Below are 18138 nucleotides of genomic sequence, written 5' to 3' on the forward strand. Positions count from 1 at the left end.
AAAAAAAAAAGATTCATAGAACAGAGACAATTCACTTGTGACCCAAATATGCAAGCAAAAATATGATAATGTAAAAATGTTTGTTTTGGGAATTCACAAAAATTATTCGGGCTCAAGTCTCCCGTACCAGTGTTATTTTAGTATTATTCATATACTATTATAGTATTTATTCATATTCTCAATTATCTTTTTTTAGTTTGTTTTCATTCTAATCGTTGTTTGAGTTTTAGCAATTTTGCTATGTGCTTTTGTAATTTTGTAAAATTATTCTTACTGATATTCTTATTCGGTCTCTTTACACCCCGTTTGCCTCATTTGTCATTTGCAATTCACTTTCTCTGTGGGAATAAAGGCATTTCTCTGTAGTTTCATAGCATTCGACTGAAGCACAGCTTCAGTGATTCATCATAAGGCACCATAGGGAAATAATTGTCCGTTCTCCATAACGCTCCGTATCGACATCAGTCAGGCTGCCGTACGTCATCCAGCAGTAGCGTGTTGGCCGGTGAAAGGCCACGTGTGAATGTATCTCACCCCTGCACTCTCATGGCTATATCCCACACACACAGGGCAGGAGTCCAGCTTCACCGAGGCGCTGTGGAATTTGGAGGGTAGTGGGGGAAATGGTACAGTATGACTGCAATCTGCCTGACACGCTCGTCACTAACCAGGGGAGAGCGTCCTCCTCAGGGCCTCAGCCCGTCTAACACCACCAATAAAACAACAACAACAACAAACGGCTACAATGGGGGAAAATCAAGCAATACAGGAAGTGAAGCATTTTAGGGGTCTGTTTACAGAGCTTTCATTAGGACCATCAGAAGCAAAGTCAAGCACCTTTCTGATAAATGTATTCATCTTGATTAAATGCATTTTTTATCCTTCAGTGTTGTTGTTTTAAATCCTTATTAAAATGACCCTGTTAAAAGTAACTTAAAACAACCTTAATTCAAGATGTTATCTGTAAAACCTTGTTTTAAGTTAACTATTTGTCAATGGGTAAAACATATTTCTGAAGGATTATGTGACACTGAAGACTGGGGTAATGGCTGCTAAAATGATTCATTAATTAATTCGTTATTTGGAATTGTAATCCTATTTCACAGTACTGCGTTTACTGTATTTCTGATCAAATAAATGGACTCGATGAGCATAAAATACTTCTTTAAAAACATTGAAAAGTATACAATTTTACTGACCCCAAACTTTTGTACAGTAGTGTATGTATATATAACGATTTAATGATGTAATTAATATCTAATAAGTGCTTGACTTTTCTGTTAGTGTTCAAAAGAAAGATAATAGAAAAAATATATATAAATAGTATAAAAGCTTACTGATACTGATGCCTTGTAAATAGATCCCTGAAATAATGTGCTGTCAAAATGAATGGTCTCATCTGCACTCTGCACTTAATTGGTTACTGTGTCCTCTGTGAAGTTTTAAATGTAATGTTGAGGGGGAATTCTGTGTCTTCGTTGTAAAATGGTGCAGTTTTTGTGGGTAATGTTACACTTGTGACGGTTGCAACGGTGCAACATTTTCTTAAGGCAAACATATACATAGAATTCCCCTTTAGCATCTCCTGAGGCGTCTTGTCCGGTCAGTCGCTCGGCCTCTCGCTGTTGTTTCAATTTGTCGTCTCTTTCTCATTAAATCCTTGTCTCTCTTTGTTCGAAAAACAACAACCGACCTCTTTTCCGCACTGCCACTTTCACCTACAGCAGTGTCTGTAAAACAAAATGTCCTCACACTGTGAACAAACACATGTTTTATTTACTAACCACTGAATATCATTCTTTCAAACACTTGAGCTAACTAGACAGGTGAGTATACGTCCGGAAACATCGAGCATGAAGCACTTATCGATGAGCACTCAACTGCTCGAGGGTTATTACGTGGTTCGAGAGAATGCTTTTTGAGGAATGCTCAGTGTTGTTCTCAATTGTGAATGTTACTTCAACAGAAGTGTGTATTTGCATTCATTTTTAATTATCTCATGGAGATAAATTAAATTTATGTTGGATTTGATCTGGGTTTTTTAATGAATTGCTCTTGATGCACAATGCACATATTTGTATTTTTTCTCACAATGCAACAAGCCTGTTATTTGGGATCATGCATTTATAACTTATAAAGATAAATATGAATTCATCAGATTTCAGATTTAAAGGTACAGTAAGTGATTTCTGAGATCAGGCCGAGCACCACAACACACTTGTAGCTAATCCGCAGTAGGGGGCGTGTCCACTCATGATTGGGTGGCTGAGAGACATTTCAAAAGAGAAAAGGTCAGAGGAATATCACTGGGAAAAGGAGGGTTATGATCAGGGAAGAGCTTTAAGACCAGCGTTAATATTAGAAAAGCTTTCCGGCGCTGGAGAGACCTACATGGGAAGGCCTGAAAACGGGTACAGAGGTTGCTTTGTTTCTGCTCTATACGTGAGTAACATTGGTTTTGCTATGTTTCACAGAACCGAGATATGCTGTTGTTGTAATGTTAGCTATATTAACAGGACAGTCTGGAGCTGGTGTACTGCTGGCAATTAACAGACAACTATCTTGTATGTACTTTTGTGTACTGTATGCTAATTTTTGTCCTTACTTGTCAATCGCTTGTCATCTTTGCTTTTTCCCCACGCTTTCAGCCACTCCTGCATTTCGGGGTGAGCAATGAAGGGAGGGGTGTGTTTGTTCGTCGACAGTGTTTCTCAGAAATCGCTTACTGCACCTTTAATGTTGTCAGGGGTCAGTTCTGTTCATTGTCTGCTTATTCTGCTATTTGGTGAAGCTCCACATGGTGGTAGTATAATCCAGAGTGTTGGCACCTCTTTGCCAGTTTGAGATTCATTTTTTGGTTTCTCTTTTGCAGACTCTCCCATAGAATATTCTGCATATTTCCATAGTAATGGATATCTGGCCCTTCCAAAGCCCATGTTCCCACGAAGGTGAGGGCACTCCATATGTGAAACTAATAATAACTGTGTTCAATGTTCATTTTAACTAACTTAATTATCCATTTAAATGAATGCTGTCAAGTTCAGCAGTTTTTACCATAGGAAACTTTAGTTTAGGGTCCATTTCTAACTGGCCATATTCTACATCCTATAATCTTACCCAATACCTAAACTTAAAAACGACCTTACTAACTATTCATAAGCAGTAAGGAGTTTACTGAGGCAAAAGTCCTAGTTAATAGTGAGAATTGGACCCTAAACTAAAGTGTGACCAACACTACGTAGTTTTGACCCCGGAACATCCCTGAAAGGGTGTTTTTTTGTTTTGCTAAAGATGAGAATTTATTGTTTTTGTTTTTTTATAATGCCGTCCAGCACTATTGACTGTTTGATTTGTTTCAGTGCTCCCGACTCTCCAGAGACCATTGAGTTAGAGATCAACACTGTGTCTGAAGACGGCCTCATCCTGTGGCAGGGAGTGGTATGTTTGTATACTGTACATGGGCAACCAACTGGATCTTAGGACACATGCACTCAGGGTCCAAAATTAATAACATTCACTGGGCAAAAATATATTTTTTAGTGGCCATGAAATAGCATCATATAAAAAGGCACCCGTTTTTATAACATTTTAGACCATGCATAGGCAGGTGGTCCAAATGTTAAATATTTAAATTTCATATTCAGCCTTATGTGACTAAAATGAGTTTGCTTGGAGCTGGTTTGGAATATGCTTTTGTCCCTCACCTCTAAAGCACATTTGAATGGCTGCACTGCATGTTTGCCTGGCTAACTCACCTTCATCCTCCTCAGGAGCCTGCAGGCGCTCTAAGCCTCCGTACGAAGCATGCTAGTATAAAGGTATCCACTCTTCACAAGCAGTCAGACACACAAGTATCTCTGCATTAGCGTGGACGTATCATTATCTCAGAAAATATTACAAATTTTGCTGTAATGCAATATAGCTTTGACCTTTACAGCACTTGTACAGCAACATTCATACATTACATTTAGACAACATCCCTTGTTATATTTACCTTTGATTTAGTAGATTTATTTTCTCTCTCGCAGCGCACTACTTGCTGGCGGTTGCTCAAGAGCACAATTATACTAAAGATCTCAGTATTTGTTACATAATTTGGTTAATTACTGCCTGTTAACTGTGAATTAATTTGTAAATGACACACTCAGGCATTGAACGAGTCAAAAATGAAATTTAACTTCAGTTATTGTCTGCATGCGTTATGTGTGATTTCAAATTCGTTCATCTCATAATTATCCTTATGTTTGCATATTTATCACCTGCTTTTCCACCTGTTCAGTCAACACAACTGTTACTGCAACAGTTTATCGCATTCGTTTGGCACTTTTAACAAATAAGGTACAACATAGGACCTGAAGGTTGTTTCACCTTCATGAGTTTTTGACTGTTAATCTCAAAACTGTGTTAATCCACAGTTAATAAAATTGTTGATTAATTAAGATTAGTTATTAATTAACCTTTTCCTGAAAATGAATTTCAGCAAATTGTCATACATTTGATGTTTAAAATTAGCTAGTAGGTTACCTTTCTTAGATGTCTTACAGTTCTCACAACAATAACAACAAACATTGAATTTGTGCTTTTAAAAAGTCATTGGACACCAAAGTGTACCATATGTGAAAGTGCCATTAAAGTTAATCATTTTCCAAGCCTTGCACACCATGTTATGGAAATTAAGATGTTCTAAATTAATTTTTGTTGTACTCTGTGCTTTTTTTTTTGGTCATTGAATCACTAATATTAAACAACATAAGAGAAACAGTATTCATAGAGACATTTTCATCAGTATACACTACCGTTCAAAAGTTTGGGCACAGATTTATAATGTTACAAAATATTTATATTTTGAATAAATGCTGTTCTTTGATCTTTTCCAAATTTATCATGGTTGCCACAAAAATATGTAGCAGTTTTAACTGTTTTCAACATTGATAACAATTTTTTAAATATACATATTTTATACTAATATTAATTATATTATTATACTAAATCATAAATGATTTCTGAAGGATCATGTGACAATGAAGATTGTAGTAATGATGCTGAAATTCAGCTTTGACATCACAGGATTCATAAATATTTTAAAATATATTAAAATAGAAAACAGTTATTTATATTATAATAATATTTCACAATATTACCATTTTACTTTTTTTATTATTATTATTATATATATATATATATATATATATATATATATATATATATATATATATATATATATATAATTGCAGCCTTTGTGACCGTAAGCATAAGACTTTCAAAAACATTAAAAAAAAAACGTATTGACCCCAAACTTTAGAACGGTTGTGTATATTGGTTTTATTATTATTATTACAGTGGGATTAATGTGTTTTTTTTTTTTATAAATGTCTTGGTAGCTGTAGTATAGCAGTAATTCAGTTGCTGAGATCCACACCCATTTATTTCTGACACGCAACATAGTGTCATTTTGGCCTGTGGTTTACATTCATATTCCTTCCCAATGACTCAGAGAGACTGACTTGAATATTTCACTGAAAATACTTTCTAGGAGCTAGGACATCAAGGAAAGGGGAAGGACTTTATAAGTATTGGTGTACAAAATGGACATCTTGTATTTAGGTGAGTAAATGAGAACATTTGCACACTAACAAACCACATGGGTTAATGGGCAGAGTCTAATATGATATGATGATGGTATAATTATCTGACGTTTGATCTGATAAAAAACAAAACACAAGATCTCAAGACTTTTGTTAATGGGGTTCTTAGATGCTACAACTAAGTTTCAGTTGCTTACTGATCTAGATCAGTCGTTTTTAGCTGGTCATGATGTGCCCTTGTTTCTCTGATAGTTACCAGCTGGGCAGCGGAGAGGCTCAGATTCTCTCCAGAAAGCCGGTCAACGATGGACAGTGGCACATGATCACTGCAGTTCGGTAATGCCCCTTACCGCTCCAAACCATAATAGAAACTATAAAAGGCTATAAGAAAGATAATTGCGAGTGTTCTTTACGTTTCTTGAACAGAACGGGTAAGCAGGGCTTCCTCCAGATCGATGGAGGATCTGTCCAACGTGGACAATCACAAGGCAAAAGCATCATGGTGAACACCAAAGGCAACATATACTTGGGTAAGGATAATATAACAATTGTATTTGTTTCCTTGTAGCCGGCTGAGCAGAGTAATGTGATGAAAATGTGTGCATTTGTTTGTGTCTATAAAAGGTCCACAATGTCAGCCATGTAGTCTGTAGAGTACACAATGTAATTCTGAAAAAACAAAACAAAAAACACGTAATATATATATACACAGGTGAAACTCGCAAAATTTTTATATTAGAATATCGTGCAAAAGTTAATTTATTTCAGTAATTCAACTAATATATTATATAGACTCATTACAAAGTGAGATATTTCAAGCCTTTATTTGTTATAATTTTGATGATTATGGCTTACAGCTATGAAAACCTTTTCACAATATTCAAATTTTGAATTTGGGGTTCAAAATCTGTCATTTCAAAAATCTGTTTAGAATCTGTAAGCCATAATCACGATATGCACATTTTCACCTGTATATATATATATATATAATCCACAATAAATCATATAAATAATACCATTGGTAAAGTTTTTTAATTAGTATTTTTATTCAGCAAGGTTGCATTAAATTGTTCAAACGTGAAAGTAAAGATATTTATTATAATGTTACAAAAGATTTAAACATCCTTTTCAACAGGGAAATATTGTCAAAAATGTTATTTAGGTATTTATTAGACTTCCGCTAAACATACAGGAACCAAAATTTGCAGTTTCTCACCTATATTATGACATTACAGAATCTATTTACCGGTATATAATATTTACTTCTGGATTTATTCACACAACAACCATATACACAATGTCTACATTTTTAGACACTGCCCTTTTGGGGCAGCTTGGCTCTTATGTCTCACCAATATGTGAAAACATGCCTTACGTTCTGATGCCCCCTACAGATGACATATAGAAATGTCTTTTTCTTGTAAAAGAAAGTCATAAACATTTGAATCGGAAGTAAGATTGTTTGTATTTGGACTGTAGGTGGGGCTCCAGACATGAAAGCATTGACCGGTGGGAAGTATTCCTCGGGTATCACAGGCTGCGTGAGGAACCTCTCGCTGATGAACGCTCGACCGGGAGAACAGCCAGCGCGACCCATCGACCTGCAGGTCCACGCAGAGGAGGGCATCAACGTGGAGCGCTGCTCAACATAGACGCAGTACTAAAACAATCCCAGAGACTACAGAAAAACAACCCTCATCCACATTCACACTGAGAAACTTGCATTTCTCAGATGCTAACAGGACAAACTACAGTCACACTTTAGGAGACACACACTGATGCGTGTTTCTTGGTGCTTCACCGCAACCAAAAAAAAAAAAAAAAAAACACACATGAAAGGATTCTTAAACCAAAAAAAAGAGAAAGAAAAATGTATGATATTAACAAGTCTTTTTTTCCGTGTTTTATGCTCAATGAAGGACTTTAACACAGAAGCTCAGTTTACATACTCCGAACAGTAGCTTTTTAGCCATGAGAAAAAGACGACAAAAGGTTTTAAAAAATAAACATGATGAGCCTTCTATGGTGGGTCAGATCCTATGGAATCGGAGATGTTTTTACAGCACTGAATTTTTATTTATAAGCATATTAATCTATATATATATTATATTTGTGGAGGGAAATGCAAGCTAACAATAACCTGCTCATTTGTTTTCCTAGCAGTGATTCTAGGCTCTAATATTGCGTGTCTGAGGTTTAGTGCCCGAGCTGTTTTAATACTTGAAGACTCCGTTGCCTTCTTTTACTCTGTATTTGGGCCGGTGGGAGTGAGCATGCTTAGTTAGATACAATGAGGAACGGGTCTCTGTGAGGTCACAGCACAGAAGACATCATGATGCATCTCAGGTGAAGACTGTTGCTAACAAAAATACAAATTGGGAGATCATATATATGGTGTAGGCTGTATATATTTCACATGATATACCTTCCATGTTTGGTAACATTGTTATGTCTGGTAAATGTGTCTGGTAATAAATGAAAAAACATATGGTGCTAAATTCAGACAAGACAAAGGCAACAAAACAAGCACATAACCACCATTTTAGTATCATATAATATTTACTTCTCTGGATGGGTCTTGTTTGTTGTAAGTAATAAAAGCCACAGCTTTACAATAAAATAAAATACTGTTTACTGATTACAATCCCTCAAGCCAAAGTATTGAGACTGAAGTTAATCTTAGTAAATTCTAGATTAAAAATGGATGTGATATCTCTAGATAGTGATTTAAAAAATATATATATATAATAATAATAGCAGGACTAAAATGATTACAGTGGATCTCAAATGTTACAGAAAATCACTTTGCAGCAGTTTAAAGGTTTTCTTTTTTTTCCAGTCTTCTCTACTTCTCACAGTTTTGCTGTTAACAACCTCATTAACATATTATTTTTCATGATACATTTGTAAAAAGGTTTTAGGTGTCTTCTGCCATCACATTCATATTCTGTATGAATCCTACACAATGTGCATTGAAACAAGGAGGAAATGTGTATGTTACCTTCCAGATCCTCCGGAGGGTTTATGGAGATCTGCTACATCTATGGCGTACCGTTCGTGTTCATTATCTTAATCAGAGAGTACAGGAAGTGATTATTTCTGGCTGCTCTCATTGCATTGTGAAAATGAGCAGGTCTAAAATGGAGAACAGAGAGAGGAGGCAGAATGGAAGGTCTACAGATGAAATACTGCCTTGTGAAATCCCTCTTTTATTAGTGCTGTGACTTGGAGCTCTAATGAGCATGCTCGCCCACATGGGCCAGACAGGGGTCAAAGGTCACCTAGGCCCTGTGTGTCTTTTTCACCATTTTATATGATTAAGGCTTGTTTGTTCATTTTCTTTAAACAAAAAAAAAAAAAGAGTATTACTGCTTAATTAAAGTTCACTTTTATTATTATTATTTGATTCTGTCTTTTGTCATCACTGATTTCTGAGCCTAAAATGGCTTTAAAGCATGATCACACACGCTGGTGGTGTTTCATTTGCTAATTTGTAATGCCTACTGCACCACTCAAATTTGTGCTTTTGTGTTTAAATTTTGATATTCAAATCCGATAGGTATGGGGTATATAATGATAGCCCCCAATACACACGACTGTGGGAGTTTAATGTTTGGCAGGCTTGAACCAATAGGATCTTTAAAAAGTTTTTTATTTATGTCAATTCAACTTATGACTGTAGGAATTTTTTGAAAGATAAGTAAAAACATTCTAATGCAAACATCTCTCTGATGTTATTTATTGAGGTTCATGTTCTCACTGTTCTTACTAACATTGTAATGCATTAAATGACTCCCTAGGTCCCTCTGACTTAGGCCCCTATTATGCTAATTTACAGCCTCATCATTTAGTTTCTGGGAGTCTACTAGAATAGCTTTACATGATTTAATTGTTAAAAAAACAAAACAAATTATTATCATTGACATTGTTGCAGAACCTGTTTTCAATCTGAACGCTCCGTTTTAGTTTCGGTTTCTTTAAAACCCGCCTTCCGAAAAGTGCTGTCTGCCATGCCCATGATTGGTCAGCCGGGCCTGGTCCGTTGTGATTGGTCTCCCGCTTAGAGTACGTGTTGGAAATGTAACACCTTTAAAAGACTCCCTGTGGTTAATGTTGTTTATATGTCTATGTGGTGTTTTTAAAATGCTTTAAGACAAACCATGTGCAAATTCATAAGTCAACACCATTGCTGTGTATTTTCTCCTTAAAACTGCAGTAAACCAACGACAGTCTCAAAGACACTGTTTGAAATCGCTGGTGTTCACAAACTACCTTGTAACCAATCACGTCAACTGTGTGATCATCAATGAGTGGTTCTCTGAGCTTTAGTGAGTGGAGGCGGGGTAATTTGCATATTCGTAGAAGGGTGTAGTTACATTCAAGCTACGTCAAGGCATGAAGATGTTTTTTTCAAGGAAAAAACATTTAAATATGTCATTTAAGTGATCAAAGATGAGTTTTAAGGGATAAAAGTATTGACTACAGGCCAGGGGGACTTTAACATAACATCTAATGCAGTGTCTCGTTCAGCTTCTCAAGGAACCAGTTTGCATACGCAACCTGAAACATTCCCTTTTGAAGTGGAACTTTGATGCTCCACCTTTGTGTTGACACTACGGGGCACACAACACCAACTACACCATGACTAGGCCTTGACTCATGAGTCAAGAGCGCGTCAACCCCAAGGGCGCATCTTATGTGACTTGAGCAAAAAGTTGCACAGTGCCACTACTCCCTAAAGCTAGTGTGCACAGGTGCTAGGGAAAACCTTACTCTCTGTCTCTGCACAACAGGCCTAATCCTAGAGCACCAAGGGCAGAGCATACGGGGGGGCCTGAGCTATACTCTGGTATATAGTATAGTATAGCTTAGCTAAACTATGCATCGTTCTAAACCTCTAATCGGTACTTTCAGACTGAGAATACTGAGACAGGCCACGGATGAGGAGTGAACAGACAACCGTTTCTCTATGATGCAGTCCATCAATACTCTGCTCAATCTACAACCTTCAGTATTGCCACCAATCCAAGGGGAGATATGTCCCAACCACAAAGAAAATTATCTATACAGCGCTTTTCACAGACAGGGTCACAAAGTGCTTTATAGTAGACAATAAAACACAGTAGAAAAAACTGTCTAAGAATATATAAAAATACAACAGATATAATTATCAATAGACCAAAGACAGAGATTACCCAAAAGCTAACCTGAACAAGTGAGTCTTCACTTGTCCCTTAAAACTGTCCACATTCTCAGCAAACCTAATGCTGGTTGGCAGAGCATTCCAGAGTCTAGGTGCCAAAGCGGCAAAGGCTCTATCCCCACGTCTTCAAACGAGTGTGTGGCATGGATAGCAGATTTTGGTTAATAGACCTAAGAGACCGGAAGGGGATGTGTAGGTGAATTATGCTGGCAAGATAAGCAGGGGCCGGACCATGTAAAGCCCTATAGGTTATGGTGAGAGAATTTTGAATTGGATCCTGTAAGTTACAGGAAGCCAGTGAAGGTAGCAGAGTAGAGGGGTGATATGGGTGTGCCTGTTTGATCTAGTAAGTAGCCTAGCCGCAGAATTTTGAATGGATTGCAGGCGGTAAAGGACAGATTTATTGAGTGAGGAGAAGAGTGAATTGCAATAGTCAATACGGGAGGAAATGCATGAATGAGTATCTCCAGTTCTGACTGAGAGACCACAGCCCTCAATTTGCCCCCTAATGTTGCGTAAGTGGAAAAAACAGGATTTGGTCAGTGATTTAATGTGAGTTTCAAAAGATAGGGATTTGTCAAATGTCACCCCAAGGTTCCTTAGACTAGGCCGGACCACAGATGACAAAAGTCCAATGTTCTGCATAATCAGAGGGGTAGCGCAGAGGGAAATGAGAGAAAAGGAAAAATTGCAGTTTGCCCAAATAACTCATTAACAAGGCTCTTTACCTCAAGGAAGTCACAAGGGAGCTTAGGCCCTGCTAGATCGGTAAATAAGAGAATGGGATGCGTATGCTGACTGCTCATAACTCTATTTTACCAAGCTCATATCCTGACTTAAGAAAAGGCACTTTCCAGAGACCTGCTATAGCTAGCAAACTCCAGCGCTACACTTTAGTAGCTGACAGATAAATGAGGGACGCCCACAGGTGATCTACCTCTACTTTCAGCAAACTAGATGCAGGGCCTGAACCACGAAGTGCAGATGCTTGACTCTCTTCCCTCAAGAAAAGAGCCAAGTAAGAGCTCACATTGCACCTTTTCAACAAGCAATGACAAATAATATCTTCACACGCACACAAAGAGAAAGCGGATGTGTAACTCGGGCACCATTTTATACTCACAGGCGCTCTGCGTGTAAAGTCACAGACTGCTGCCTGCCAATGAATATACTTTAGAAGTGCTTCAGACACAGTTTATGCTGATGGTCCCCATAGCGCCATCAACACCAAGATGCAGCATGAGTACCGGTGAGTATCACTGTAATACTGCTGTAGTTACAGTATGTTATGATCTCGTCAACTGCTATATCAGTTCAAGCTGGAGTCTGATAATGACAGTAAAGAATAATAAGCTGATCGACCCAAAACAACTTCGCAAACATGACTTGTTCAGGATGTTTCATAGTGGTAATTCTTTATTTTGTTCACCTTATGTAGTAACGTGGAAGTAAGCTATTTTCTTACTTTATTACCTTTATTACCTATTAATTTTGAATTCATGTTGACTTTAACTCCCTTTGACGTGGACTTTGTGCTTTGTAATTCTGCAGATTGCACAAACACCTATATTACACATTAAAGGAATGGTAACATAAAAAAAGCATACCCTTTAACTGTAAACTTTAAACATGACATAGAAACATCATATTCGGTGTTGTGCTTAATTCTGACCACTGTCAGATTATTTCTCATGTGGCTCATGTTTATAACAATAATCTTGGTGGGTGGATTCATTTCAAGTAATATAATCATCTAGTTTTAGCCAGTTTTCTGTCAAACACAGAACATCAAGGTTATGATCTGTAATCAGAACAAATAGTGCTTTTGAAGAAAGTGATTGGATATTCAGCAACCTGAGCTTTATAATTAGTTTATCTGTGTTATATCGTTTTTTTATTAGTTGAACAACAATTAAACTTTTACCCTTAAATGGTTTTGGCAGTTTTTTGTATTTACCAGTTCGGGTCCGGGAGAACAGACACAGTCTCCGTGTAATGCGATCTAGGTAAAATAATCTCCATGTGTTGGTGAAGCAATATTTCGTCTTCTAAAGTTATTAAGTAAGTGAGGATAGGAGCAGGCTTCACTCAATGTATATGTTTATAAACTTTAAGAGTGCTGGCCTGGATAATTAGAATTTGTAAAGTATGAAAGAGGCCACTATGCATAAATACTTTTATTTGCACAAACACGTTTCGGCGTGTGCCTTCTTCAGTGTGCAACAAGGTAACAATGAAGTCAATCTTATATGCCCACACCCATTGACACACCCATATTAACAACAGCCAATACTGTTAAAGTGATATCCAGTCCAATAATGTCACTAATGTTTCAAACAGTCCATTAATGAAAGACAACGATTGTTGTCCATATATACAATATGGTCTTCTAAAGCCATACAATAAAAAAATATTTTTGATATAATAGCAAATTGCTAGACTTGTAAGTGCCAATTGCTAATAATGTAATATTAATAAAGAATGTCTTGATTATAAGAAAACATCTGCTTTGTTGTGTAATGAGTTAAAGAGTGCATAATCTACATATTCATGTTCATCTTTTGTGAGCTTCAGGAAGAGGAATCAGCACAGTGCATTTCAAGAAACCCGTAAAATTATGAAGATTGTGAAGCACTAAAATGTCTGGCTTGTGCTTTTAATTCTAATTGATCCTGATTCTCATTGCATTGATCTTTATGAAGGGAGTTTTTCATTTTCGGAATTCTTTTCTTCACATTAACTGTCTGCAATGAGGTTAAATGATTAGCTTGAAGCTTCCCTTTTTGATGCGATTTATTGCGTAAAGTATACTGTAAAGGATTACAATTGCTGTATTGTCTCTTTCTAATGCATGTAGCACGATGAAATTTCACTTTTGACAATCTCACATTCCCCGTTTTAAAGTGAGGAACAAAAGATTAAATCTTAGACCAAACTATACATTACCCCTGTTCAGGACACACAGGACAATTCTTGTATATGTGGACAGCTTTTGCCATGTGAGATGGGTGAGACAGAGATGGGTGGATTGCTGGAGATGAATGAAGAAATTAGGTCAAAGCTGACAACAGAGATGCTGCAGTAAGATGGTCTGGGAGGAGCTCACCTGTTTAAAAAGAGAAAGAATTTAGGCAGAGAAAAAGAGACCACGGCTAATGTTGTGTAGAAACGAACTGCTCCTGCGTGAAGTGATAGATGATCAAATATTGTGGCATATCACAGCTAGTTCTCACTAGCACAATCAAGTAAGACTGGGTAAGTTTATATATACGGTACTGTATATCTTTTTTAATGATCTCCCTTTTTTTTTTTACTTAAACCTTTTGAGTGTTTTTGTGGTTGTATTCAATAGGCTAATTGAATAAGAAGATATTCAAATAGAAATGGTGTCAATTAATTTATTAAGCTTTTTTTAAATCTAGACTATTAGCAATGCCGTTATTATGATCATTTGTCACACTTATTCAGTTGTGTTTATTCTTAGATTCGTTTTCATGGACTTTTAGTTGGTTTTCGTTAGTCAGTGTTCCTTTGTTTGAGTTTCCCGCTACTCGTCAGTTTCTATGGACACTAATTATTATCACAACTTCGTCATTTAGTTAATCACCTTGTGTATTTTAGTTCCTCACGTTCTCTCAATGTTTGCACGTATGTATTACCTGTTGGATGAGTATTAATATCTGCATTTGAATTTTATTCCTGATAATCTTCTGTCTGACTGCACCTTGCTAACATTATTATTATTATAATAATACCATTCCAGACACTGTAATGATTTGTCTTTCTTTAGTTTTTTGTAAGTTTTCCTATTAGATTCCCTAAAAGTGAGAAGAATGAGCAGCACGGTATGCCACTCCTTTTGCAGTTCTATTATATTATATTATGTTATATTATATTATATACATTCAATATTATAATATTATTTTTCTTTTCCAGGTATTTGCAACCTGGGTGCTTCTGGCTACAAGTAAGTTTAATTTATGAAGGAAGACATTGGTCAAACCAATTAAAAGTGATACCGTTATAAGGGAAAGAAAAAAAATATCTCTCCTTATTTACAGGTACAATGATCACACTCTCCAATCAGAGTAGGTGTCATTTTCCTATTTAAAAAAGACTAAATCTTGCATGCTCTCTGTCAGCATATCCTGATATCCTGAAAGACTCTCACTCTCACCATGGTCTACTTTAACTTGCCCTATTTTTAATTAAAACAATTTCTTCTGTTTGGTATTTATCAGGTTGTATAAGCAAGTGGTTTGACCGTGATGACCCAAGTGGAAATGGAGATTATGAGCTGTTGGCTGACCTTCTCAATATGTATCCTGGAGAAATATGCCCGAATCCAATCGGCATAGAGGCCGAGACTATCTCCGGCCAACCAGCATCTCAAACAGGAAACGTCTTTGAAGTGTGAGGTTTAATTCAAGAAACAAATTATCTTACTTGAAGCTTTACTTTATATTTAAAGATTATTCTGTCTTTCTGAAGATACAATCCAACAACTGGGTTTTCTTGTGTAAACGCAAACCAAGGAGGAGGGTTTTGTGCCGATTACAAGGTGCGCTTCACCTGCCCAGAGGAATGGTGTTCAAGTAAGTTACATTTACACACAAAAACGGCCACTTCTTGAGCTGTTCTTTTTTTACAATAGCATTCAATGATATTATCTTTTGTTGGTCATGAATGAAACTGGTCATCCTCTATTAGATTGTAGGACACCCTGGTTTGACCGAGATAATCCCGGAGGAGTGGGAGACTATGAGACTCTGTCGTTAATCCTGGTAACATACCCACTACAGGCCTGCGCTCAGCCCATCGCCATTGAGGTCACAACCATTAGTGGGACCCCAGTACTGCCGACTGGAAATAGTTTTCAAGTGTACGACCAACAATGTCATTTTCTATGCTAAAGTTCTTTCAGATTAGAACAATGACATGGATGTATTTTGAATGTGAGATTTACAGTAGACACAATGGCCTTATCCCACCAAATATGTTTGAACTACTTATGTACTGAATATCTATTGCAATTATCTTGATCAGTCTAGTCCTTGTAACTCCAACTGCTTGAAGTCTTTAGAGCAGATTTTTAGAGAATGTAAGCTCATTTCCCTGTATGCACATTTAAATTCAGAGAAATACAGATTTAACACTTGGTTGCAGTTGTAGCACTTGCTTGTAGGGCTGCATTTTCTGAAACACTTGCTCTTGCATATACAGTTGCCTAATTATTTTTCTATGGATGGAAAGGGCAGCGTAGCTACTGCCAAGTATCTTAACCTGATTTATAGAAACTGCATGTTAAATTGTATATGCGAGTGCTTCAGAAAAAGCCCAGTCCTAGAAGCAAGTCTTTCAATGTTAATAGATGCATTGTTTTTGCAGATATGATCCAACACAGGGCTTTGTTTGTGTGAATGCACAACAGAAGGGAGGGTGTCAAGACTACAAGGTCCGTTTCACATGTCCAACGAGTTTTTGTCTTCCAAGTATGTATCTTAACTTCATCTATAAATTTATGTATGGCCTCTCTGTATATACATACAAACAAACCCCAAATCCAGAAAAGTTGGGACATCTGGTAAAATGCAATACCATTAAGTTGTTCAGAGAAAACTTGTACTTTTGTCAGTTAAAAAAAAAAAAATCTAATTCTTGATTTTATTGCAATTTGCAAAGTGTCCCAACTCTTCTGGATTTGGGGTGGTGTAAATGTGTATCAGTATACACATTTATACATGTGTATAATTATTATTTTTTTGGCATAACTATTCTCTCTGTTCATCAGAGTGTGTAACCAGGTGGTTTGATTCTGACGATCCTAATACAAATGGAGGGGATTCTGAACTCTTGACTGACCTTCTCAGTTTGTATCCTGGGTACATTTGTCCGAATCCACTTGGAATAGAGGCTCAAACCATCTCTGGCCTGCCAGCATCTCAAACAGGAAATGTCTTTCAAGTGTGAGTCTATCAAAGGATCTGAAATTATTATTTATTTTTTAAATGTTCTAAAGCTCATTTGTATTTTCTGAAGATTTAATCCGATAACTGGGTTTTCGTGTGTAAACGCAAACCAAGGAGGAGGGCTTTGTGTCGATTATAAGGTGCGCTTCACCTGCCCAGAGGAATGGTGTTCAAGTAAGTTACATTTACACACAATAGAATTCAATGAACGGATCTTTTGTTGGTCATGAATGAAAGATATCCACTCAACTGGTCATCCTCTATTAGAATGTAGGACACCCTGGTTTGACCGAGATAATCCCGGAGGAGTAGGAGACTTTGAGACTCTGTCATTAACCCTGATAGCATACCCACTACAGGTCTGCGCTCAGCCCATCGCCATTGAGGTCACAACCGTTAGTGGGACCCCGGTACTGCCTGGAAGCAACTTTCAAGTGTAAGATTAACTAGAATTATTTTATAATAAAATATTATAGTAATTTTGTAATGATTGATAGGCATCTACTTTGATTCTGCAGATATGATCCACTACAGGGCTTTGAGTGTGTGAATGCGCCGCAGAGTGGATGGAACTGTCAGGACTACAAGGTCCGCTACACATGTCTGCCACATTTCTGCAATATCTCTGTTCTCACAAGCCTCCCATTGGATGTCACAAACATGACTAACCAACAAGTTTAGGCTAATATCTGTCAAAATAAGTTTTTAATTTCAATTTAGATTAGAAACAAATAAAATAAACATTTGATTGCATTGCCATTTCTCGCCTCAGCTCATATCATTGTACCATTAGTGAAGTGCTAAGAAGAACATTAGAGGAAATTGATCATTTCAATTCGACTCTATTTCTATGATACCTGCATATCAGCAAACTTGTGCACACCTGTATGTTTATATTACAGGCCTCTAGTTAAATTAACAAGTCAACCATGCTGTTTTTTCCTCATAAATAACAGCAAGCGTGAAAGTTGGCTGATCATGAAATTCAGACATTAAGGTGTTAATTTTCTTCAAACATATTGTAACTAGGCAAAAGAGAACTAGGTGGTAGATTTTTTTTTTAGTTTGTGATCTAGTATATCATGTTGTAATAAAACTTCTGGGACCCAGGAATAGACTTTTGTCCACTGTGGTGAACATATTTTAGTGAATTTCTCTGATCCCTTAAGGAGTTACTTAAAAAAAAAAAAAATGTTTTTGAGGAAAACATTCCAGGATTTTCTCCATTTAATGGACTTCAGTGGCAACCAAATATTCCAATGTTCAAAGAAGGTTCAAATGTCCGTCTCAATGCAGCTTCAAAGTCTCTACACGATTCCAGTCGAGAAATAAGGGTCTTATCCAGCGAAACGATCGATTATTTTCACACACAACAAAAAAA

General features: G+C 36.8%; 2 protein-coding genes across 22 annotated transcripts in view; both read left to right on the forward strand.

The window, feature by feature from the left end:
• The window catches only part of hspg2 (heparan sulfate proteoglycan 2), a 105461-nt gene extending 96470 nt beyond the window's left edge, over positions 1 to 8991 (forward strand). For 12 of the 21 annotated variants that reach the window (XM_079587356.1, XM_079587370.1, XM_079587359.1 and 9 more), the window contains 8 exons: positions 570 to 626; positions 2873 to 2948; positions 3360 to 3438; positions 3771 to 3818; positions 5534 to 5604; positions 5838 to 5921; positions 6012 to 6115; positions 7065 to 8991. In XM_079587356.1, coding sequence (XP_079443482.1) covers positions 570 to 626; positions 2873 to 2948; positions 3360 to 3438; positions 3771 to 3818; positions 5534 to 5604; positions 5838 to 5921; positions 6012 to 6115; positions 7065 to 7237 — 692 coding nt within the window. In that variant the 3' untranslated portion in view covers positions 7238 to 8991. The remainder of the gene's footprint in view (positions 1 to 569; positions 627 to 2872; positions 2949 to 3359; positions 3439 to 3770; positions 3819 to 5533; positions 5605 to 5837; positions 5922 to 6011; positions 6116 to 7064) is intronic. The other 9 variants (XM_079587360.1, XM_079587362.1, XM_079587363.1 and 6 more) reach the window with 4 other exon arrangements.
• Positions 8992 to 13863: 4872 nt separating this feature from the next.
• On the forward strand, positions 13864 to 17513 carry LOC306985308 (mucin-5AC). Its single transcript, XM_079587409.1, has 12 exons — positions 13864 to 14043; positions 14579 to 14633; positions 14725 to 14755; positions 14850 to 14876; positions 15030 to 15201; positions 15280 to 15383; positions 15499 to 15670; positions 16177 to 16280; positions 16580 to 16754; positions 16828 to 16931; positions 17025 to 17193; positions 17276 to 17513. The coding sequence occupies exons 2-12, from the start codon at positions 14622 to 14624 to the stop codon at positions 17436 to 17438; spliced, it is 1233 nt and encodes a 410-aa protein (XP_079443535.1). The 5' UTR covers positions 13864 to 14043; positions 14579 to 14621; the 3' UTR covers positions 17439 to 17513.
• Positions 17514 to 18138: the final 625 nt, after the last annotated feature.

Source organism: Phoxinus phoxinus (assembly GCF_949152265.1).
Source record: "Phoxinus phoxinus genome assembly, chromosome: 18".
Lineage (NCBI taxonomy): Eukaryota > Metazoa > Chordata > Actinopteri > Cypriniformes > Leuciscidae > Phoxinus > Phoxinus phoxinus.

Excerpts from the sequence above, each read along its gene's own strand:
- LOC306985308 (XM_079587409.1), top strand. Across the intron at positions 15,202-15,279 it reads ACAGGAAACGTCTTTGAAGT|ATACAATCCAACAACTGGGT; the intron begins GTGAGGTTTAAT and ends GTCTTTCTGAAG. Across the intron at positions 16,755-16,827 it reads ACAGGAAATGTCTTTCAAGT|ATTTAATCCGATAACTGGGT; the intron begins GTGAGTCTATCA and ends TATTTTCTGAAG.